The 25,744-nt window shown below is 36.1% G+C and overlaps 1 protein-coding gene across 2 annotated transcripts in view; it reads right to left on the bottom strand.

Annotated features, from left to right (window-relative positions):
- CHUK (component of inhibitor of nuclear factor kappa B kinase complex) overlaps window positions 1-25,744 on the bottom strand; it is a 29,227-nt gene that overhangs the window by 1,596 nt on the left and 1,887 nt on the right. The window contains exons 2-20 of one of the 2 annotated variants that reach the window (XM_032491103.1): window positions 23,867-23,961; window positions 22,033-22,147; window positions 21,254-21,323; window positions 20,285-20,373; window positions 19,027-19,116; window positions 18,765-18,889; window positions 18,392-18,499; window positions 17,650-17,785; window positions 13,361-13,555; window positions 12,251-12,353; window positions 10,308-10,431; window positions 9,752-9,903; window positions 8,967-9,028; window positions 7,916-8,025; window positions 7,229-7,278; window positions 3,502-3,598; window positions 3,090-3,237; window positions 2,436-2,552; window positions 353-452 (exon numbers count right to left, since the gene is read on the bottom strand). In XM_032491103.1, coding sequence (XP_032346994.1) covers window positions 384-452; window positions 2,436-2,552; window positions 3,090-3,237; window positions 3,502-3,598; window positions 7,229-7,278; window positions 7,916-8,025; window positions 8,967-9,028; window positions 9,752-9,903; window positions 10,308-10,431; window positions 12,251-12,353; window positions 13,361-13,555; window positions 17,650-17,785; window positions 18,392-18,499; window positions 18,765-18,889; window positions 19,027-19,116; window positions 20,285-20,373; window positions 21,254-21,323; window positions 22,033-22,147; window positions 23,867-23,961 — 2,055 coding nt within the window. In that variant the 3' untranslated portion in view covers window positions 353-383. Of the gene's footprint in view, window positions 1-352; window positions 453-2,418; window positions 2,553-3,089; window positions 3,238-3,501; window positions 3,599-7,228; window positions 7,279-7,915; window positions 8,026-8,966; window positions 9,029-9,751; window positions 9,904-10,307; window positions 10,432-12,250; window positions 12,354-13,360; window positions 13,556-17,649; window positions 17,786-18,391; window positions 18,500-18,764; window positions 18,890-19,026; window positions 19,117-20,284; window positions 20,374-21,253; window positions 21,324-22,032; window positions 22,148-23,866; window positions 23,962-25,744 lie in introns of both variants that reach the window. The other variant, XM_032491102.1, reaches the window with a different exon arrangement.

Below are 25,744 nucleotides of genomic sequence, written 5' to 3'. Positions count from 1 at the left end.
ATATGACAGCTGTATTTGAGTTATAGTACAAATCATGCCCTATCTTATTGGAGAAAATTGACTGCAGAAGCAAAACAGTACAAACCATTCAATTTTAGTGGTCACATTGCAAAGAAAGTTCACCACTCATTTAATGTGACCAAGAATGCTTTTGTTGAAGATTACTGATAACATAATCCTAGTATATCCATGAATAGGAGAAGATGGGGATTTGAGGTCAAGCATTCCTCAAATGCCCAATTCTGCTATTCCCCCACATGGATCCCAAATGCCAGATAAGTCTGGTGTGGAAAGTTAAACCCTTTGTACCCAGCAAACCTGAAACACACATCCATATCCACATAAAACTTACCATCAAACTATTGCCTTGTTTCTCATTTGCCTCATGAATAATAGTGCTTAAATGGCCAAGACAGTTCAAATTCTCTTCTATCATTTGTGCTAAAGTCTCCCTGTGGAATGAAAAAACAAAGCCTTTTCAAATTCAGCAAAGGGGCATATGAATTTCCTCTACTTTCTGGTCTTTAGGGTCAGGATGATTACTGCCTTTGCTGCAACCCAGCAACCCAGCAACCCAGCAACCCAATGCAGCTGATTCCTGTAGTCTTCAGTTTCCTCATCCTCCTCCCCACAGAGTCCTGCTTGTTACTCCAAGCTGCTGCCTCTGCCTAGCTCTAATGATAAGGAGTCTACTATAACTCCAATCTGATTTTCCTCTGAAATACAAGTGGCGCTTATACCCAACATTTTTCCCCCAATATTTTTCCCCCTAAAAATGCTCACCAAGGGAACAAAAAAGAGATCCTTGTGGCGCAGACACAAAGAGATCTATGGAAGATCTCTTTTTGTTTCTGGGATATTTCCCCTTGCTTACAAGTAGTAAAAATATCAGCATGATTACTTTAGAGACACAAATCTAAGGGGAGAAGTACACTCTGTTCTGCAAAGATCAACAAAGGTGAAATAACTGTTTGGAAACTATAGATGACAGCAATGAAAAAAGAAAACAAGCAAGCTGATTCCTGAGGACAGCAGAAGAAAACACTGTGACAGGGGAGCTGCCCGGAACCAATAAGTATCCCTGAAAGTTTGTATATGAAGGAAATCCTGAATCTGGTTTCCACTTTCCACACTTTCCTCCTCCATATGGCTTCTATCCTTACCTTTTACTAACCCTCAGTTCCTACCCTACCAGAATCAGTTCTAGGCCATGGATGATAGCCACTATTAGCTTAGAACTAAATTCTCACTCAGCTTATTCAACAGATGGAAAAATTGAGGCCAGCAGTTCCCAATCCTTGATGCTTAAGTACCACAAGTATGTTGTAACTTAAATCAGTTTTCCTTTATAATATATTCTGTAAAATAGGTTTCAAAATTCCTGTTGGATATACTTTTGCAAGCAAACACAACCTCCAATTGGAAATTACCTGTATAGAGATCACATTTTCAACCATTATCATCCCCTAACAAATCTAAATGCCTTTAATGAAAGCAAAAAGGTATTAAATTTTATTTGCATCAACTCTGATTAATGGAATATTTCCTGAAGTCTATATAATTAATTACAGCCTGTGCTATAACTGTGTATGTATTACACTGGGCCAAATCTATAATGACCCCAAGAATATACCCTGGAACTTGCTTTCTTTAAAAAGATAAAATACCTGATATCAGCTTGCCTTCCTGAGCACTTTTGCAAAACTAATTAAGGGCAGAGCTTCCAGGAAATGCTGGCCCTGTAGAGGTCTCCATGAGTTGTGAGAAAAGCAATAATACACAAGCTATCAAAGAGCCACTGGCTCTGGATACGGCACATCTTATGCTGAGAAAAATAACAGAAATGGATAGTCATTCAGCTTTTAGCAGAAGAGTAGGAATTAAAAGAAAATATAGGACTTCAAACTTGAGGTATCTATAAAACTGATTAAAGGCATTGAAAAAAGTCTGATTTTAGAAATAATAAATTATAAAATGAGTAGATAAAACTCAATTCATTAGAGGGGTGATCAAAGATCCCAAAATAATAACAGCAAAAAGAGCATAATGTCTCAGAGATAAACGGTTAAGTTAGGAATAAAGTTTCGGTAAAAGATTTGATAAGCCAACAACAGATAAAGAACTCAGAACACAGACTGAACTAATAAGTAACATTTGCTGAATATTCACTTCCCAAGTTAGACAATATATACATCATCTAACTGAATTTTCACAGTACTTCTCATTTTACAGGTGAGGAAATGTGAACATTAAAAGAGTCAAGTTAATTGCATAAGGTTATGACAAAGGGACAATCAGGATTCAGCCCTGGTCTGTAAGGCACTGAAGACTATGCTGTAACCACTACACTCTACTATTGCCTCATTCCCACCAATGCCGTTGAAAACACAACTATCTATTGTTATAAAGTGAACCCACCCATCTTGAGGAGTTACCACGCATGACAGAGGATGTTCACGTTCTGCTGAAGTTGGAGGCAGCCATGCTGAGGCCTGAGGGGTTACTGCACCTTCTAGACTGGATCCTACAAGGGATCGGGCAGAACTCTGTGTCTGAAAGAAAAATAAAACAAACAAACAAAAACAATTACAGGCACGCATCTCCACGCGTTCATATTCCTAAGACTTACATTTCCATCACCACTTTTATGCATAACCAGAGTATTTCTGTACAAAACTATCCCCACCATTACACATTACTACTATCTTGTCCTTGTCCCCTTTCTTCACTGACTAAAACCAAATGTATCTATCCCTCTATCCTACTTTAGTGGGAGAAAAAAACTCCAGTTGAACAAAGGGCTGTTTTCTTTTAACTTGTTAGGCACATCTATCCCCAAATTGCGTTGCGATACCACAGTGGTCTAGGGCTGGGAGAAGTATAAAAACAGGAGACTGGAAAGGAGACAGATAATGAGGGATGATCATAAAGTCCTGCATCTGAATTGCTAGTCAGACACCAGGCAAAGAACACCAACACAAAATACACACATCTTCAAGAGGACCCAGATCGTGCTGATATAAGTCCCTTTTTGCAGGAAATAACAGCAAATCAATGTCATATTACATAATTCATTAAAAATTACTTACACAGGCAATTTTAAGGAGATGCCATATTTCTTTCTGCCTCTTTCCCTGCATAAACATGACAGTATTGTCAGCTTCTTTGATGTTACTGAGGGCCATTTCCACTTGGGGCAGCAGATCAATAATCTTCTGTTTACAGCCCAACAACTTGCTGGAGAGGTAAAAATTTGTGTCAGACATTTACACATCCTCTAAGACCGTATCTCATACTCCCAAACCCAGCTAGGGAAATGAATGACAATCAGCATCAGATTTAATGACTAATCTGCAAAGCAAAGGACACAAACAGAACACCTAAATGCATGCAGCTGGGGTCAAGCTACCCAACGTACTGCCAGAAAGGGGTACTACACTTTGAAAAGAAAATGATGAAAGTATCCCAGATTTTCAACAGAAAATAAAACATTATTTCTACCTCAGATGACCAAACAGCTCTTTGAGAACCCGGTCCTGACTCTGCACAGTATGCACAATGATTTTCACCATCTCCGTGCTGTCGCTGTAGGAGTGATCTACAAAAGATCTCAGTCAGTACATATAGCCTCTCTACTGGGTGAACATATCAGCCTCCAAACAAAAAATTCCTAAAAATCTGAAACTAGTTTTAATTAACATCTCCATTTAATTTCAAAACTAGATTAGGATAAAAGATTTTAAGATTATATAATATATATCTATAAATAATCATATATCTAAAAATGAAATCTGTGCTGTTTGTGTGTGTGTAATGTATGTATAAATTTATCACTGTATCTTCAGAGACCTTAGTTGTCCTGAAAAGAATCATCTTGGCTACCTTTAACCCTTACCAACCCAAGCCCCAGACACATAGGCAGCTTTCTGGCCAAGAGATCAATATTCCTTGAATGATTAACATAATTTATTTAAAAACAGGACAATTCATCAATCTTTCACTGACTCAAAGGAAGGAGTCCAAGCTAGGTCGACTGGAGTTTCATGTTATCCATCTGTTTACACCCATGAACAAATGCTGAAAAAAGCTGACCAACTTAAGCGAAATCTGATGCACTAATAAAAGGACCTGTAGACACCTTGAAAGTTCAATCTGAGGGTAGTATGACATTTTAAAGCAAACTGGCAGCTGACAAATATTCTCAAATGGGATGGTTGTGTGGTCACAGTGAGTAAGTTCTACTGTTTATAGGAGAAGCCACTTCATTTAAAAAACAAAACAACTAGCATTAATTGCTATATTTCAGAAAATGGCTATTTAAGTGTTAAAAACTGGAAGGGTGCTCATGGATCATGCTGGTATTTCCCTGGACAATAATCTTGAATGCAAAAATAATAGTTATTATTTGCTAATACCTACCCATAATTTTCTCATTTAACTCTTACAGGAGTCCTGTGAGATGGCTACTGTTGTTACCCACATTTTACTATGAAAGGAGTCTCAAAGAAGTGTTTTAAAAGAGTTGTGTCCTTTGTTAGCACTGCAAAGACCTCCCCTAGCACTCAATTTTATTCCCCACACATCTTTTTTTGTTTTTTTATCTCTCTCTCACCAACAACCAGACACAGAGACTCCAAAAAGGCTCCTCTCCAAACAGCACTTCTTCCTAAATACCATGGACCAGGCCCAACACCTTTCTCATATAATTAGCCTTTTTAGAAGGTCAAAGACCTCAGAACTTTAACCTTCTCCAACATAAAGAATGAAGAAAGTTGATTTTCACCATTTTCAGTTGAAAAACAGGGTCTCAAGTCAACTCTAAACTAGAAAAGACACCAAGACCACACCTCAGTGTGATTATATAAGGCCCGACAATAGACAAGACTTCTCACAACTTGTCACTCAAGATGACTATCGGTTTAAAGAAGCTACCTGGATAGCAAATTTATTTCTGGTCCTGTAAATGCTGATATGCATGGCTACTGCAAGGTTTTTATAAAGATAATCCAAACAAATGTTATCAATGACTGTGGAAAATTAATTTGACTAAGTTAATGGATGTATCACCTTACTGATCACTTTCTTCTTGAAACTCTCTCTGTCCTGTTCCTATCATATCATTCCTGCTGTTTTTTTCTGTCCATTCCTCAACCTTTGTAGGCACTTCTGCTTCCAGCGATTTCTTGACTGTTGGTACTCCCTACAATTCCATCTTTGGTTTTCTTATTCCACATACTTTTTCAAGATGATCACTTTACTCCTATGGCTGATTACTCTCAAAATAGCTAAATATCTAACCTGGACTTCTCTACTAAATCCATGTACATATGTGTATACATATGTGTGTTTATATACACATGCATATATACATACATACATATATATCTAATACAATTAGCCGTGTCTATTTGAATGTCCCACTGACACCTTAACATCAACATGTTCAAAAATGAACTCATCTTCTTTACCCATTAAGTCTGTCATCTTTCCTACACTTCCCATTATGGTGAATGGTCCTACTATGCACCTGGCTGCTCTAGCTAGAAACTTGGCAGGCATCCATGACTCTCTACCCCATCACCCAACACTATCAGTTCTACCTCCTATCATCTCTCTTGCCTTACCCTCCTCCTCTTCACCCCACTGTCATAGTTCAGGCTCTATGCCTTAGCTCATGGCCTGCCCTATCCTAAGCCATGATTATTTTGACAACCTCATAACTAATACGTGTCTCTAGTCTAGTGACATTTTAATCCATTATCCACAATGCTACCAGAGAAGTATTTCTAAAATGCTAATCTGATCATGCCATTCCCCTGCTAAAAACTTCTTAGGATTTCTCTCTGTCATCATGATGAAATCCAAAATTGTTACCATGACATAACAGATCCTTTACAATCCAGCTACATCCTCTCTCCTTCTGAAGCTCTACGATCCGTCACACTGCATTTCCTCAAACATGCTAACTACCGCTGGTACACGTCTTTACCTATTATACTTGTATATACAAGAGCCCACCTCCTTTCACCTACCTGTTGCTACTTATCCTTTAAGGCTCATCTCAGAGGTCATCTCCTGCAGGAAACCTCCTCTAACCAACCCTGACCCCAAGTCAGGGTTAGATGCCTATCGTATGTGTACCTCATAAATGTTTGCAGAAATTAACTGAACAAATTCCACTACAATAAAAACCAATGTGGCAGGGGGAGGGTATAGCTAAAGTGGTAGAGTGCATGCTTAGCATACACAAGGTCCTGGGTTCAATCCCCAATACCTCTTCCAAAAATAAATAAATAAACAAACCTAATTACGACACCCACCAAACTAATGTAGAGACCATGTTCTTTGTTAAATACAATTTAAGATGTGTATTAATTTGCATGTGTTGATAAATTTTAAAGTGTAAAATGTATATTTTTTGTTTGTTTATGTACAATTTAGAAATATAGCAAATTAGGACACAGACTTCACCTTTTATTTCTTCTATAACCCTTCAAAACAAATCAGTTTTTAACTGAAGGATAATATCGTGGATATACATACTTTATAGTTTTCAAAGCATTTTCACATTCTCTCAAATACACTGCCACACACACTCACTGAGTTAAGAAAGCTAGGTTTCAACCCCAATTTGCAGAAGAGGGAAATGAGATACAGGGGGAAAAGGTTATTTGCCTGAGGTCATTTGGTCAGTAAAGTGCCCAGTCTAGAATTCAAGTCTTCGAGTTCCCAATCCAGTACTCTTCCCAGCAGATCATGCTCTGTATTCAGCAGAGTTCAACAGGAATAGTTTTGCCAATGAAATAAGCAATCAGTGACCAGATGTAGATGAAGGCATTACTTTCAAAGTAAACTACTTTGGCCTAGCACGTGGGCCATCCATCTGAACATTCCACGTCAAATTCTTTCCAATCTCTAATTTTAAGCAGCACTTATTTTTCCCATCTTTCCACACATTTTCTTGCTTCCTCTTTCCCTTCTGTGAGTTCCTTTTTTTCTCTTTCATTCCTTCTTTTCACTTCCCTTTAAAGTTTTTTCTATTTCAATTTTACTTTGCCTTCCTAATTTCTTAAACTCTCACAAACTAAAAAGCTGTACCATAAACAGCTCGATGGCAATATCAAAACTGGAATTTATTCTGCAGCTGATTTAAAATCCAATCTCCTAGATTTGTTAAGCTAGTGATAGTTTCCTAAAATGCCTTTGTATACTGCAAAAAGTGTCTTACCTGAAGGTCTGTGCTTCAACTGCTTATATAGATCAATGGCGCGCTGTTCCCTATGAAAGAGAAAACATACTTTTATATGTGAATATAGTTTAATGACTTTAATAGTCCCCAACATGAAATGAACAATACTACCTGAATAGAGTAATAATCCCATTTTAAAGCCAAGTACATATTGCCAACGAACATTTTACAGAGCATTTCATTGAGTACTAAGCAAGATCTTAAGATGCAAAGATTACGTCACATATATATTACCCTTGGTGCCAAAAACAGTTGAATTATGACAAAAATTATGACCTATGATTAGAGAGAAAAATCTGAAGTTTCTAATCCACTTAGGAAGTTAACCTCATTTAGGGAATTTAATAGACAATAACTTTGTGTTGTCTATTCATAACCAGAAGTATGGTAAGTAGGGAAATAGTTTGTAACTTAGAATACTTGGAAAATTCTTAGCATGAAAAGATGCTTTGATTAAAAATGCAAAGATCAACCCAAAGAGTTATTTCCAAAACTTCCTGTGACTAAAAAAGAACTTCCTTTTGAAATATGTGCCAATATATTTGGAGAAAGGAAAACTATACAAAAGAACCACATATAGGCTTAATCTGCCAGAATTACAAAGAAAGAACAATCTGCTACCAAAAATTACAGACACCAACACCAACAACACGAGTGCACCCTTACAGAGATTCCATCAAGTCTCCCTGACGTCGTCCATAGGGGCTCTTCTGTAGCTCCATGATTTCAGTGTGCAGAGACATGATCTGATCCTCCAAGTATCCAATGACACCGACCTAAAATATAATAAACACAAAAGAAATGACAGTCTCACTACCACACAACACAGAGAAGAACTCAGAGAATAACTTGCTGCAATAAAAGAACTAAATGATTTAATGCAAAACACTATCTTGTTCAAGCCTTTTTATCCTTCAGATTATGACACTTAGCTTTCACACAAGACCAAACTTATTCCTATGCCTCTCCCTTTCTCCCCTGACAACAGTAGACTACTAGCATTTTCTTTCTCCTCCTGAGAAGCAAAAAGATAGAAGTGTCACTAACAAGAAAAAGTGGCCATCAAAGCCACTGCATCTCAGTTCTATGATTTTCATCACTTCTTGTTCCCATCTGCCTTGAAAAAGGATACTGAAAGATAAAGACACTGGATTTCCCAGTGCAGGGTACCAACTGCCCCACCCATGTCCTCAGGTAAGTAGAGCAACAATTTAGTGGGACCATGGACAGATGTACCAGGTAAGGAAGGAATCTGCCACCTAGAGAATCATCTATACCTACCTATAGCATATAATTTACTATCCAAAACTGCATAGTTTTGAGAGTGAATAGTACTGATAATTATGGAAAAATAGGTATAAACTGAGACTGTCCCAGGTAAACCAGGATGTCCAGCCATTCTATCTAAACCAGTAATAAAAATAAGTGATAACTACCATTCCTTATTCACTCCCATTTAATTTGTATAACCCTACTGAAAAAGATATAGTCCCCATAATATAATATGGAAACTAAAGCTCAGTGAGGCTTCCATTTAGTCTCCTTTAACAAAAGCCTCTGTTTTTATCCACTATGGTACTTCCCTCAATGTACACAAAGCATCTACTAGATATCTGATATTCAGGATGAAAAATATTCTATGTACCAAAACCAAAGACAATTTCTAAGGGAGACCTCAGGAATTAATAAGCACACAGAATGAGCTCAGTGATTTTACCTCAGCATAGTGGATAGCCTTTTCTTTCATTTCTTTCCATGCTTTTAACATTTTTTCTGAGGCTAAAAAAAAAAGTCTTAATTGGTTATCTGAGAAATAGCCATAGTTTCAATTACTGACCTACCCATCTCCTTGTCGTAACAACATCAAAAACGGCATTATAGGCTGACTTGTGGCCCCCAAAGATACGCTGAAGTCCTAACTCAGTACCTGAGTATATGACCTTATTTGGAAAAAGGGTCACTGCAGATGCAATTAGCTAAATTAAGATGGACTCTTAATCCAGCATGCCAAGTGTCCTTATAAGAAGAAGAGAAGAGACACAGACATATGAAGGGAGCGTTCCATTTGACAATAGAGGCAGAGGCTGTGTACAATAAAAAATGGTGGGATTCCACAGTAGGAGGTTTGGGGGAAAAAAAAAAACCCTGGGATTATTTGTATTATTATTTACAGGAAGATAAGTAGTCTAAGACTTCCCAGGCTAAGAAGTCACTCCACTACAGACTTTGTATCTATTTTTTAAATGAGGTTTGACAATCACAAGTTCTTAAATCATTTTTGTATTTTTCTGGAGCTGAACAATTTTAGTCCAGTAGGGGAGAGAGGGGCGACAGTAAAGTTGCTCAATTAAAGGTTAAAAAAAAAGCACTAACATTCAAACCAAATATGGTTTATGATGATTTGAGATGTTCTGTCTCTTGTTCTAATATGAATGTAAATGAAACAGCTTGCTATCTTCAAGAGACTAGACAGTTCTTTCAAACACATTACCGCACACTTACATATCCCATAAGTCATCTGCTCACTATATCTTTCCAAGTCAAGCTGAATGCTTTTGTGAAAAAACTCCAATTTAGCTTTCAGCTGCTGAGATGCTGAGATCAAAGTGTTCTTCATTTTTGTCAAGTTAGCATTATATCTAAGAAGACTTAACCTAAATCATAGCAAGAAAAAAAAAGGCATCAGCATTTCAGAAACATTGGACAAAAATTTAAAACCTCAAACTGCCATAAGCCCAAAGCTTATGTTTCTATTATCAATCTATAAGAAATAGCTAATCTCTACAATCTAATCTCTAAAGACTTCCTGCCTGTGATACTCTATGATAATAAACAATCTTCTTATACTAGGACCATTCAGGAACTACTGCTAAACTATTGCAACTGGATGGTTTCAGACCATTGGTAAGAATTCTACAAGTCTGATCAGAATACTACTTTCCAAGTTGGCCCAGCAATTTAGTATTGCATGGAATACTGACTAGTGAAAACTGGCGAGATTAATTCTCGAGCAACAATGCATGGGTCGCTGCACCTATGAACAACAGAAGCCACTTACATCGCTGCTCTCTGTCCCTGAAAGAGCCTGCTGTAGTCTTCTTTTAGCCCAGACACATAGTGCACTGCTTCCGCCCATACTTTACGCAGCTGTATAATTGGAAGCTGTATTTTGCTGTCCTGTACTACATGTAAGAAGATAAGGAAAAAGAAAGGGGAGTTACTTTTTAAGATTTTATAGTTCTTTTATTATTCTTTGTGATTTCCTGTCCATATGCACAGCATTCCCACAGATGCTAGAAACTGATGCCAGAAAGAACCACTTATTACTGCTTCATTCAATTTCAATGTACATTTACTGATCACTTGCAATACGTAAGCCCTGCTCCAGATACAAAGGGAAATAGAAATGAAGACATAATTACTACATAATCACAAAGCTTACAGTTATTCCTGTATCTGTCTTTTTTCCCCCTTGCTTCTTTCCAGCCTAGAATACTTTTTTTCTCTCCACTAATCCAAATTCTTTATTTCTTTGAAGTTCTAAATCAAATCCCACATCCTCCACAATGTGCCATGGTCTTTACTGCTTCTGAACAACAAATTTCATCTCCTGGACTACCAACCCACCTTCAGGAAAACATACAGGGTAAACAGCACTTTAATAAGATATGCTTTCTTCAATGCAAGACTCCTGAAAGAGCTCCTAATGAAGTTTGCAACAATCTGAACAACAAAATAAATAAACTCATACTGGATTATAATCCATGATATAAAATAAATAAAATTTTTATAATAAATGATTAAATAAATTAATAAATGGGAGAGAAGAGATAAATCTCATGTGCAGAAGAATTCCGAACAAATTATATGTCTACTAGTCTACCCTAAAGCGTGGGTTCTTGGCATAGCGATTTCCTTCCAAAGAGTACAGTATGGAAAGTTGGGGGGTGGGGTGGGGGTGGGCAGGGAGATTAAACTTTACAGTGGAGAAACCTGACAAATGCTACTTTAGCCAGGTGATCAAAGTCAACACCAACAGTCATTAATCATATTGACAGTATGTATCCTTTATATAATGTGATGTAAATGGTACCTGACTTCTGTGATTTTTCTATCAAAAACCCATTATGCTAGTCTAATCATGAGGGAAAAAAATCAGGTAAATTGCAACAGAGGGGCATCCTACAAATACCTGACCAGTACTTTCAAAGCCATCAAAAACAAGGAAAATCTGAGAAACTATCACAACCAAGAAAAAGCCTAAGGAGATGTGATGACTAAATGTAATACAGGATCCTGGAACAGAAAAAGAACATCAGATAAAAACTAAGGAAATCTGAATCAAGTATGAACTTTTGTTAGTAATAATATATTGGTCCATTAACTATAACAAAAGTACCATACTAATGTAAGATATTAATAACAGGGTAAACTATATGTGTAGGGGAGGGGACTAACTGTACTATCTGCTCAATTTTTCTATAAATCTAGAAATGTTTAAAAAAAGAAACATGAAAAGGAAAGATTATATACCTTTAACCCTTATACCCAATTTTGCTCTTGACTTTACCATTTTGTGCTTGTTTTTAGTTTTGGGTAGACAGAAACTGATCACTTAACTACTCCAAAAGGAAGTAACTCTCAAGATAAATGAAATCATTTGAATGTTAAACAGTATTCAAAGGATAAAATGAAGTATTTGAACATGCTTAAATAATGAAAGAGCAACTAAAAAGTGGGCTTAATTAACAGTGGAGATTGTTTTTAAATGTGAGAGCCCTATCTGCAGGAAAGTAAATCTCCCAAATGAGGGATCTGGTGGTAATTTAAAATCTACCTCTTCACCTTCCAAACCATACAAACCCATTTTTCACCACACACAGAAACCTGAAGTGTAAGATACAGAACAGAAATACCAAAAGACCATTTCTACTAATCATGTTGAGTTTAAATTACATTATTTCAGATTTAAAGCTCAGTCAGTAAATGGACTATACTTACCAATATAATTTACACAGTCAGATAAACTTCTAGAAGCAAACGGTCCTTCATATACAGTCTTACTTTTATCAAACAAATAAACCATATAGCTATCACAGCCCCTCTGAAAAAGAAATAAGCAATTTTTTAAAAAAGGAAAAAGGTCCTTGAAGATCCTAGGTTCTCTAAATGCCTAAGCACCAGATTTCCTACTGTGAAATGCAAATGGTGAAGTCAATTTCATTAGCATATATCTCATAGATTTAAGGTCTAAACTTTTGTTTAGGAAAAATAAATAAATAACTGTAGTATGGAATAAAGTGAAAAACAATCACTAGACCCTAAAGGACAAAAGCAAAAAGTCATAACAACATATATCCATACAATGGGAATATTATTCAGTAATCAAAAGGAATGAAGTACTGATATATACTATGACATGAATGAGTAACAGTAAGTGAAAGAAGTCAGACACAAGAGATTACAGATTATATCATTCCACTTGCATGAAATTTTCAGAAAAGGCAAATCTATAGAGGTAGAAAGTAACTTAGTGCTTTTCTGGGGTGGGCAGAATGGATATTAACAGTTACAAACATGAAGGATCTTATTGAGATGGAAATGTTTTTAAACTGATTCATGGAGATGGCTGTAGAATTAAGGTAGCTGCAAAAAAAAATTACTGAACTGTACACTTGAAATGGGTAAATTCTATGATATTACAATGATATATAAAATATGCATCAATAAAGTAAAAAAAGAAAGAAAAATGAAAAAAGAGTGATGATCACAATCATATTTTACCACCCATCTATCCTCTGGCAGGACTATGGGGCTATACATCTAATTTCGAAGTTCTAGGCTTCAAGTACAAAAAGGGGAAAAAAGAGGAAGGAGATAACCGGTTCCAAAAAGAAAATCATGTAAAGTTCAAAACAATAAAAGTTTCATTTCTATCTTTTCAACTTGCAAAGCAATGATAAGAGTAATGAGTAGGATAAAACTAAAAAAATAATTCTAAGATACGTATGACACCCCAAAGGATTCCAACTATGCATCAAAAATGCAAAGCATGCAATCCCTCTATGCTAACAGATTTCTTATACTCTAGGTATATTAGAATTGTCTTACGACTCCATCCAGAACACATTGAGAGGCTGGTTTTCGAGGATCCAGAGAAATTCCGGTCTCTGAAAGAAGCTCTTGAGAACCAGTATTTATTCCAGTTTCACGCTCAATACGAGACTGCAGTGAATGAAGACTCTCATCAGGTGGCAACAAAAAAGAAACTATCTTTGCAGAAGTCATATTTAGGATGTGTACTATCTGTTCAAATAAGAAAAAGGAGAAATAATAATTGATCATTTGCTCCATAAAAGATTCAGTGCTAGGTACTAAAGGAAATATGAGCAAAAGGCATTATCTCTGCATTAAACAAGGTTCAATCATTTTCCAAAGTGAGATCTCCTTCTCTAATTACAAAATGACATTCTGAAAACTGAAGAGTAGAGTTTACTTTTCTACTACAACAGATGTTAGTTCCAAGGAATAAAGTTCCAAAGTTCTAGAAATGTACAAAATCAAGAACTAAAAACCCCAATTTAAAAAGACAACGCTTATTTTGAGAAATATATTGCTGACCTGGGAGGAAATGTTCCCATTTACGGTGCCTAATAGATACCAAGCACAAGTTAAGTGCTTTCACATAACATCCCATTAATTAGATCTTCTAATCTCCATTTTGGCAAAGAAAGAAACCAGAGTTCTGAGAACTTATCACCTAAAGCCCCATTTAAAGTGGCCTAATACTGAGTTAGGTGGGGCTCTACCCAGGTAATCAAGGACAGCTACAGAGTTAGAGGTAAGTCTTTTGAACACAACATAACTTTAAATCCTTTTCCTTCCACTGTCCTTAGATAAGCCATACAAAATTAATACCTTTGTTTCCCCAGTGCCTTACAATTGACTAGTGTATACAAATGATTAAAATTATCTCTGCTAGAAATGTTTATTACAGAGGTAAAGTATAAACTTTCCTTTAATATATAATAACCTTCTAAGTTTAAAAAAGATGGGGGGAAGAGAAGGGAATCTTCCAACTTGACATGGATACAAGTGCACCAGCTGAGACCTTCCATTCCGTGCCAGCCTAGGCAGATTTCACACTATGACAGTGGCCACTAAGAGCAATAGCAGAAACTTAGTATGAAAATCCTAAGGTGGACATTTATTTTTACACAGAGTATATTTCAAACTAGGATAAGTGATCACAGTATCCCACTAGCAAAGCAGAGCTAGAAGGGAGCAAAAAAAAAAGTAGAGGAAACACAACTTAAATTAATCCTTTTGTTCACGCAAACATTTAATAAGTACCTACTATGGTACATACTATTAGGTGTGTTGAGCTAGTAGTGGGCATGCAGACTGAGTAACTTAATGATCCTTGACCTCCATGGGATAATAGACAAATAAAAGATAATAAAAAACATTTAAAGAACCAAAATACAAACCAAAATCCAATAGGTACTTTTAGTTGTAAAGTACTAGTACAGATTCCAAAGGAGATTACTTGGTGGGAGGAAAAGGGCATTTATAAAGGAGGCACTATTTGAGCTAAATTTTGAAAAGGAAGAATGATTAGAAGAAGAAAAAGACTAAAAGAAGAAAGATTCTTCTAGGCAGAAAACAACAAGGCAGGCAGAAAAGTAGAAAGGGATGAGCATAATCAGAGAATATAAATTATTCAGTTCAAATGTACCTAAAATGATGCCCCCTTAGGGCATAACAGGAGATAAAACTGGAAGTGTAGGATGAAATGAGACCAAGATAGATTCTGAACACCAATGTAAGGGTTTGAACTTTATTCAATAAGCAAAAAGGAACTAGGGAAGGCATTCTAAATTGAGAAACTGACAAGTTCAGAATTGTTAAAACATTCACAAAATTTCACAAAATAATTGAATATGTAGACTGAAGGAGAAGGAATAGTCAGATAGCCAAAGTTTCCAACCTAGGTAACTAGAAAGGTGATAGTGCAAGTAAAGAGCAAGGGAAAAGCTATAGAAGCAGCTGATGGAGCAAATGTGCTCCATCTGTAATGAATTACGTCTTGGGTACCACTGGGACCACCAAGTTTCGTTATAAATACACTGCAGAGAGTTATACAAAGTAACAACTGAGGAGATAAATTTGGGAGTTACCCATATGCAATTTATAGTTAAAGAGATTGCCAAAGAAAAGGAAGAGAAGTAATATTGGAAAAAGAGGAAGCCAAGGAGAGACTCTTAGGATACAGTTACACTTAAGGGCATGAAAAAGGAGGCAAAGAAGGAATAAATAAATACTTGTTTCACTATTATCTTTAGGCAAGCTCAGTACACTTTTTCCAACTTTTTCCATATTTAAAGTTTTTCATAATAAATAGAAAAATATGCAGTGAAGACTCTCTAAACTATTTTTCTTTTTAAGGGAAAGAAGTATTTCGGTAACTTTTGTTGTTGTCTTCTTTAAATGAAAATAAAACAGACACTATTCCCTCCTTGAACAATGTAATAAACTCCTCAGAAAAATGCCCTACAATAACACCAACCTGTATTGCAGTTCATGCTTCTCTGTTCATGACATTCCCCTGCCTGTAAATCTTCACCCTTGCCCATTCTCTGGATTGACACTCCCTTATTATTCAAAATTCAGTCCTATTATCATGTCTGGAAAGCACCCCTGAACTACAATGAATAGTACCCTACACAAACTTCATTCTGTACCTCACAATAATACTGACTATTCAAAGAAGATACTACTGTACCTGAACTATAAATATATATACATACACACGCATACACACATACATTTTCGGGGTCCCAGATTCACAGATATGCAAATAGTGGTGCTGCAAACTGAACTAAAGTCTACGGACCACAAAACACACAAGGAGGACCCTTTCCCCAGGCTCTATGACAAGCACATGCTCACAGACCCCTTCCAGGTAGAAATGATGCTATGATTACCATGACAAGCCTGAAAAAGAAAATCTGAGATAAAAACCAAATTTTTTGAAGGGAACAAAGAACTAAAAGGTGTCACCAGGTGCTGCTTGTCTAACACATTGGGGGATGATTTATTTCTTGGTACAGTAGAAGAAAACCAAATCAAGAAGCCAGATACCTTTTCAATGTTAGCCAAGAATGACAACAACATGGGCTCAAATTCCTATTTAATAAAGTATAAAAAGATAGGAGTAAAACCTTACATAACGACTCTTTCTTGTTTCAATGTTAGAAACCCTATCTACTATAAGCAATCAACAAATGTGAAAAGGAGGGGAGGGTATAGCTCAAGTGGTAGAGCACATGCTTAGCATGCATGAGGTCCTGGGTTCAATTCCCAGTACCTCCTCTAAAAATAAATAAGTAAACCTCATTACCTACCCCCCCCCCCCAAAAAAAAACCAAAAACCCAACAACAAATGTGAAAAGACCATAGATCAGAACTGTTTCTGGGTTTACAGCATAACAGAACCTTTTATTCACATCAAGGAATATTTACTGAGGAATCTAGTACATGCCTTGTTTTGTACAGAATGCCAGTAGAGGGACAGTGTGGTGGCAGGGTAGGCGACTGTTAATAAAAATAGTTAAAAAAAAAAAAAAATCCCAGCATTGCAGAAGACAATGTATATGGAGAGACATGAGTGGAAGAAAAGAAATAGAGAATATAGTAAATATGATTAAACTACAAACTATGAGGTAGAAACCATTCAGAGAAAAGGAGAGTTGAGTATGTGCCAACTGAATAGATGAAGAGATACAGAGAGATAGAGATCACTTAGGGCAAAAGGATAGCATCTGTCAAAGCACAAAAATGGATAACGGGCTTGATGGCATTAGGAGCAGTGAGTGAAGTAAAGGGTAAGCAAACAAGCACTTGGGTTGGGGTGAACCTGCATTAAGAAAGCCCCCAGAAGCCAAGCAGGTCACTTTAGGCTTGACTTGGTAGGCAAAAAAGAACTGTTAGCCTCTTGGACAAGAGAATAAAAAAGTGTTTTCAGAAGATGAGATAGGCAGTTCATGCTGCATGGTCTGTAGAATGGAAAGGAAGCATAGAGGCATGACAGCCAGATAGGAACATTTCTCACCAAACCAAATCCAGTATGATTAGACCTAAATGAATGAGGTAAAATGGCACTGACACGAAGAAGGGGAAAAATCCAAAAGATTAAAGGAGTAATCAACAAAGACCACTGAGATGTAAAACTGAGAAGGCTTACTAAAGAAATGAAAAATACCTCTGCTCTAAGAATATCATTTTCTTTTCCAAATAAGCATCAAGAAAAGATAATTAAAATATATTTATGCTCATTTTCCAAATAAATTTATTAACCTCAATGCAAGTCTTATGAAGTAGACCCTATTCAAACTGACCTTCAAATTCAGAATGTGATCCATTAATACAAAACATCTTGGCTGCTTCAAAGTAAGATCGACAGGTCCTCCTCTCTGCTGAGGATCCCAATTCAGCATCAACTGTAGCCAGTTTTCCATGGGTTCTACTATTAAACTAGAAAACATACAAAAATAGGATAAAAAATCATTATGTTCCCATTTTCCTTTAGTTTGTAAAAAAGGTTATTTTATAGGTTGTCCATTTCCTTTGTCACTATTCACCTGTCCCATTTTGTATCTTACTTTTGAATAATTCATGAAATGACAGGTGATAAACTTTTTTTCCATAAAAACAACCCAAAACTCACATATGCAAGTTAGTTACTGGCAAATCCAACAGGTGAGTAGGGTTCCATTCCCTAAGGAACTCACTTTACTGCAGTATCCCAAGAGTCTTCTTAGCACCTAAGCCAATCAGTTGAATGGCAGTTCTTGTTTCCACCAAACCTGTGCTGTCCAGTATGGTAGCCACCAGTCACAATTGGCTATTTGTATTTATATTGAAGTTAAATAAAAGTAAGTAAGTTTGAAATTCAGTTCTTCAGTCACACCGTCCACCTTTCAAGTGCTCAGACAGACTCACATCGCCAGCACACATATAAAACGTTTCCATCGTCACAGAGAGTTCCCCTGGATAATGCTATTTGAAACAGACAGCAACTCTGTTCTTTTACAACCCTGAAGAAACTGACGTGAACTTCCTCAACTGAAATATACATACCTACAAAGGCTATTTGGTTGAGGTAAATGGCTACTAAATCGAACTTCTCCTGACATTTCTTCACATGCAAATATACACTTTGGATCCTTCTTCTTAATCTTCTCATGCCTATAAAAACAAAAGCTACCTAAGTTGACAACCCAGTTCTCACTAAACACTAAGCATTTTTGGTTCTACACTGGAAATTGACACAACATTGTAAACTGACTATAATTCAATAAAATAAAATTTAAAAAAAAAGAATTTTTGCCATTTAATTTTGTTTAATTATGTGTTTAAAAGGCAATTATACCATTTAAAGAAGGAAGGGAGAGCAGGAAACTGAAAATTTCCCTTCCCATTATGCATACCAAACTTCTTTTCCATTTCTTACCAGGTAAATGGCTGCAGATGATGCAAAAAAGGCCTATATCCAGCAATACATTCAAACACCATGGTCCCAAAGCTCCAATAATCAACAGTGGCTGTGTAAGGCTTATTCTCAAAGAGCTCTGGGGCCTTAAAGAGAAACAATGCTTTAAACATCAGCACTAAAAGAGAAAAGCTTTTTGATTTTTGAACTATTATATTCATGACCTTCAGAAATAAGAATGAGAATTTTGTACACTTAAATTCAAAAAAACAATATGTCTTACCAGATACTGCAATGTTCCCACGAAAGATGTACACAGACTTCCTTGATCAACATCTTTGGCGTATCCCAGGTCAATAATTTTATGCATAATCTATCAAATATTAAGTATTAAATGGTTGAGAAATTTGAAAAGAAAGGCAACAATGTCCTTACAAAGCTCTGGAGAGGGTGGTGGTGAAGAGCATGTGCTCTGGAATAACACAAAAGTGTTTTAAGCCTGAGCTCCACCACTTAAACAGCCATGTGATCTTGATCAAGTTACTTCTCTCAGTTTCCTACATAACAGTATTACTAACAATCTCTACTTCAAAGAATTGTTACTAGGATTCAATAACATAGTGAAAAAAAGTAATTTAACACAGTGCCTGGTACATGGTAAAAACTAAATACAGATTAGCTATTAATTTTTATTTTGGTATGTTCAGAATAAGCTTGATCCATTAAACTGGAAGGCAAAGGTGAGGGTGACTTCCAAACTTGAGGAAACATCATACCATCTTAGAGTGGACTGATGTGAGTAGACACCTATCTAACTTCAAGAATATCCTCACGTCTCTGGATACAAAAAAAGCAAATGGTGCAAAACATACATGTAAGGCTCCAAAGAGAATAAGCATCATCAAGGTTTCATCACCTCCAAATGACCTCTATCTTTACTAACTAAAGACTACCCAATCCAATTCAGTGTTCAGACTCTTGGCTTAAGGTCTTTATTGGAATGGAACTTGGGGGCTAGAAGCAAGAAAACTGCTCAAATTATTATGATAAAAATAAATATTTCAAGAGTCAATTCATAATTTCCCAAGATGACTGCTTTAGGAATCTGAGAAATCAAGGTTGTAAATTTTAATTAAATATAGAACTTAGGACTTTGGGGGAGGCAAATGAGTTTTGCTTTACTTTTCTTAAATAAGAAACGTAATTAAGTAAACTTTTTTTTTCCTTAAAGTAAAGCAGATCGAGGATGTGTTTTGGGGATGTGCTTTATAAGGATTAACAAATTACTTACTCACTGCCTACTATCTCTGCTAGATACTGTGCTGGAAAAACAGAAGTGAACAAGACACATGCAGTTTCTTCTACAACAATCTACTGCGTTGGCCGAGGAGATAAGCAACTAAACATAAAACCACAGTTCAGTGTAACAAGGGCTGTGATAGAGAAGTATAGAGTGATATGGAGACACCAAACCTCAAAGACTGACTACACCAGGGAGATTCTATTCAACTGGTTGGAATATTTCTTCAGGTTTCACTTACCTTTCCACCAACATCCTGAAGAACTATATTTTCTGGTTTTAAATCACGATGTATAATTTTGTTTACATGCAAATATCGGATCCCAGATCCTAAATAAAATTTAAAATATATTTTGAGGTAATAGAAAACACTGAATTAAAAAAAATCATCTCACATTTTGTACAGATCTGCTCTGATGCTCAAATTTATATGGACCATCATAACTACATGATTAGTGATAGTATAGCAGCTCAGATTTTCTCCACAGAAAATCCAGTAACATTAAACAAATACTGCAGAATTATAATATATGCTCTTTAACTAATGAAAATTAATATTAAAAAGAAATGGAACAAGCAATTAAGAAAAGCCCAAAGCCCTATATTAATTGCTGTATATTTATAGTCTTTCCCTCCCACCTAAATCACCCTCTTCAAGTAGACTTTGGTTTCCATGACCTAAGAAAAGCAGCAAAATAAAAATATATAGGGAAACACTGTCATGGCTTTTAGGTGTCCTCCAAGGGCCTAGGTCCTGGTTATTTCAGAGAGTTTTCAGGAGTAATTCTGTTTAAAAAGAGATTTCATCCTAAGAGTTGACTTGAGACCTAGGCCCACGAGATGCAATACCACTGGTAAATAAAGTTACTGTGTTAAGCAAGCAGGGAGGTGGGGTACTATTGAATAGGGTCATTTCACACCACTTTTTTTCCAGCAATTGGAACATCTATTAGCTGAATGGATATCTAGCCAAAAACAAAAAATAAAAAACGAAATATCCTAGTTTTAATTTAGCACCAATGATAACAGTTAAATTTTTCTGATAATTTCTTATAGATAAAAAATTTCATAAAGATAAAATTTCTTATAGTGAAAAATCTATGCTTTGTATGTACATCAAAAATTCTCCTTAATTCCCAAATAATACATAGAATCTTTATAGATCAAAGGGGCATAAAATTATGATGGTATTTTCATATCAATTACATACCTATATCACTCAGTAAAGAAAGTATCTGGCTTTCTTTAAGTCCACAGCAATTTTCTGGTTTGTTGAGTAGCTAAAGAAAAAAAAGTCTAAAAATGTATATTGCCAATATTTCTGGGCTGTAATAGTGACACATCAATCATTAATCACTATACTCTGAGAGAATATTCAAATAAGAAAAGAAGTCATGATTAAGAAAAGATAAGGGGGAAAAATTACCACATCTATACTGAGGACATGTAAATTTCATGACAAGGCTTACACAAGTAAAGATAAAGGGAGAAAGAATGAAATGACAAAAAAAAAAAGATAATAAAGATAACAAAAAGAAAAAAAAGATAAAAGGGAAAAAGTATTTGAAATTGAAAAAGGTTGAAAAATCTTACAGATATAAGTAAGAACAGCCATATCGCAGATTTAAAATGAGACAGGAAAGAAAGGTTTGCAACAGAAAAAACAACTTTTAAATAAACCCTTGAAACACCATCAATACAGTGCCATCCTGCAAACACCACCACCAACAAAAAATGCACGTTCTTAATCAGGAGTCAGCAAACATGGTCTGTAAAGGGCCAGACAGTAGGCACGTTAGGCTCTGCAGGCCATACAGTCTCTGTCACAACTACTCAGCTCTGCCACTACAGTAAAAGAGCAGCCACAAAAGCAGGTAACAGGCCATGGTTTACTGACTGTTATTCTAGATTACCGTGTGGAGTGGGGTTGAAACATCGCCAATAAAGTTCGTGATTTACTATCTCATCATCTCAAAACATCCACACTACCTTCCGGAGATCTCCTCCAGAACAATACTCCATTGCTAGAAGAGGCACATCATTAATCAAAAAATTCAATTCCTCAGGAACATCACAGGCCTTCACAACATTGGCGTGGTTCAACCTAACAAGGGGAAAACAGTATAATTAAAAATTTGTTTCCAATGAAAAGGGAATGAGTTTGAAATAGTAGTTAACTGGGGGGCAGTCAGGGGAAGAAAGGCTGACATTATTTATAATATTCTAATTTCTCATTTGTGTAATCAAAAATTAGTATTTGTTAAAAAGAAAATCTAGATAAAAAATACTATCACTATTACTACTATCACATTTCTATATGCCAAATAGTAAGCACTTTACATACATTAACTCATTTACTTGTCACAACAATCCTACTATAGATAAATTTATCAAGAGTCTCAACACACAGGAGAAAACTGAAACACAAATTGGTTAGGTAACATAAGATCACATAGTGAGCAGGCAGTCAAGGAAGGACTCAAATCTAGCAGTCTGGCTCCAAAGTCTGTATCATACTGCCTCCCCCATAATCACTTAAAATGTCACCTAGCTCTGAACACTTAAAATTTTGGCATATTTCCTCCCAGTTTTTAATCTGTGCACAAATACATTTTTTACCAATACTGAATCACATTACCTATTGTCTCCTAACATCTTTTTCTCCTAACTTAACAATATATCATCCCAGCCATCACCATCACCATCATCATGCAGTGGATCTCAAAACTGGAATTGATTCCCAGTGGCTAGAGACTTAAAGAAACACAATTCCCATGAATAGGGCCTATGAATTTACATCATTAACAAGCTTTCCTAGTGATTCTGCTACATAGCTAAGTTTGAGAACCAGTACAGGGCACCAAGAACAATGAAGTCAGAAAGTGCTTATTTCAAATCCAGACTCTATTACCTACCAGGTGTATGACTCTATGAGCTTTAACTTCCTCCTCTATAAAATAGGGATAATGACTAAATACTGGGCTACTGAGACAATTAGAAGAATTATTTGTAAGTACCTACTAGCACACTACCTGTGAAGGTTTTAAAATATGTCCAGTTCTCCCTTCAAGAACTTAATTCTGTTCCCCTTGAATGGAGGTTATATTTAGTGGCTAATTTCTAACAAATAGTAATTATTTGGAAAGGATAGAATGCGACTTCTGAGGAAAGACCATAGGTACATCAGCTTTCAACTTGCTCTCTCTCTCAGATCACTGACTTTAGGGAAAGCTAACTACCATGCCACGAAGACATTTAATCTTTGCTATGAAGAGGCTCATATGGTGAGAAACAGATGCCTCTAGCCAACATATATGAGCTTGGAAGTAGATACTCCAGCTCCAGTTAACATCTGGTGATGTTTCAGGAGGGATCCCCTGAGTCAAAACCACCCAGCTAAGTCACTCCCAAATTCCGAAACCACAGAAACTATGAGATACTAAACGTTTGTCGTTTTAAGCCACTACGTTTGGGAATAATTTTTTACGAAGCAATAGATACACTATCTAACAAAAGTAGGTGAGAGTAAAGAAATGAAAGTAGTGACTGTTATTTAATTATAAAATATAATAGAGGCGCACTGCCCAAGTTCCAGGAGAAAGAGATTCTGCTCTCAGAGAGCTGACTCTGGTAACACTTAGCTGACTTTTTAAACCCCACCTACTTAAGCATAATGTGATGTTATTATTAGAAATAGAACACATATATTTAATGAGAAAGAGAAAAATAAGTTCCCCAAAAGATCCTGAGAAGAATGGATTCCTGGCCTCCTTCCCTGGCTGGGTGCAGAACCGAGGAAACTTAAGTCATCAAGTACACTTACTTCTTCATGATCTGGATTTCATGGCACCACCGTTCTCTGTTTTTGGTACTGAGCTCCAGGCGACAAGATTTAATTGCTATTTTGAGATCAAGTTCCTGCCAAAATAGAAAATCAACAGAAAAAAAATTATAAATTACATTCTTGTGCAGATTTACTTGCTATCAAAGAAATACCAACCTGGGGAAACAAAACTCATTGGCTTTACTAATTAAATATATTTATCCACAGCACTCTTGAGCCAATACTTTTGCGAGATAAACCATGAGACTATTAAACTAATGCTTTAAAACTGACCTTCAAACACACCAAAGCACACAAGCAAAAAGCAGCTGATTCTGTAACAGATCTCTTCAGAACACTGTCTCATAAACACTGCTAAAAAATACAAAGACCCTATCTCCCCAACAAACCCCTTTTTGAGCTTAGTCAAGACAACTAACAAGGGTCACAGGCTCCAGCATAACAAGAATGAAAAGAATAATTCAGGGATCCCTGACCTCAACAGCAAGAAATAGTTTTAATATGACCAAACTTAATACAAAAACATTCCAAAATTAGTTCCTAATCTTTACATTTCAAATTACCTAAAATAAAAAAATCCTAACAGCGATTGTACTTATGTTTCCATATCTATAAAATAAATCTGACAGCTCTTGCCTATGACTAGTAATTTAGCCAATCCTGACTAAAATTAAACCCAACCTGATGCACATTACAGGAAGTAGCCAGATCTCATCATATTCTAGCAATAGTAATAATGCAGCCCAGGAACAGGAAGCAACACAACTTGTATGGAATGGTCTGAAATGGGGGGTAGCTAGAGGTAAGACAGTTGACGTATAGAGAGAGTAAAGAACCAGGACAGACTACAAACCAGCCTAACCACATGCCTCGCTCCCTTCAACCTTTCTTTTGTTTTGAGTAGGTACCTGGTTACTCTAGGTCCCACGTAAGCTTTTACCACCACAGAGACAATCTGGTACAACCATGGACAACATTAAGCCCTAAATTATCTTCTGAATAAGGTAGGAAGTTATCTATTTCAAAAAGACCCCTACCTGTAAGATCCTTCAATTTCTCAGGTTATATTTTACTTACTCGGTGAGGGCCTTTCTTACTCTACCTTTTCACAAAGAACATTCTGTGGAAAGTTTATATATGCCCAGCAAACCTAACCAAACCAAAACAAAACGAGTTCTGTGTTTTTAAAACAATGGTAATATTCTGGAGATAGACAGTGATGGTTGCATAACAATGTGAAGGTACTTAATGCCACAGAACTGTACACCTAAAAATGGTAAAAATGGTAAATGTTATTTATATTTTACTGCAATTAAAAAACCGGAAAATACTAAGTTAAATTAATTTCTTTACTATAGGACTTCTCAGAGCTTTCATATGCTGATGTGGGTTATGACTCTCCAAATGAAGAAATATTACATGCAGCATTTATACAATGTATTGGCCAAAGTATCCTTTTTTAAAAGCATTTCACGGAGATTAGTTTCTCCAAACTATTTGTTTTCCAAACAAAATAGCGACGCTATTCCCTAGGAAGAGTTCTTTGGTTATTCTGCCATGCTTCCATATCACTTTACAAATATCTTCGATATACAGGTTACTACATTGTACTTAAAGTGTTTCTGTGTCTACCTTTTTCACTAGAGTTGAAATTTCCTTGAGAGCAGAAAATACAGTTTTTATTGATTCTGGTACCATCAGCACCCAGCACAGTAATCAGTTAAATAAACCATCTCATATCCTTTTCCCTTTCTCATTGTGATTTAATAGGTGTAGATGAACTATTGAGATATGGCTTCCATCAAAACACAAGGATCTTGAAATCTGTAAATGCAAAGCTGTAAATGGAAAAATAAT

This window comes from Camelus ferus, chromosome 11 (genome assembly GCF_009834535.1).
Source record: "Camelus ferus isolate YT-003-E chromosome 11, BCGSAC_Cfer_1.0, whole genome shotgun sequence".
Lineage (NCBI taxonomy): Eukaryota > Metazoa > Chordata > Mammalia > Artiodactyla > Camelidae > Camelus > Camelus ferus.
This window is presented reverse-complemented; position numbering and strand designations above follow the sequence as displayed.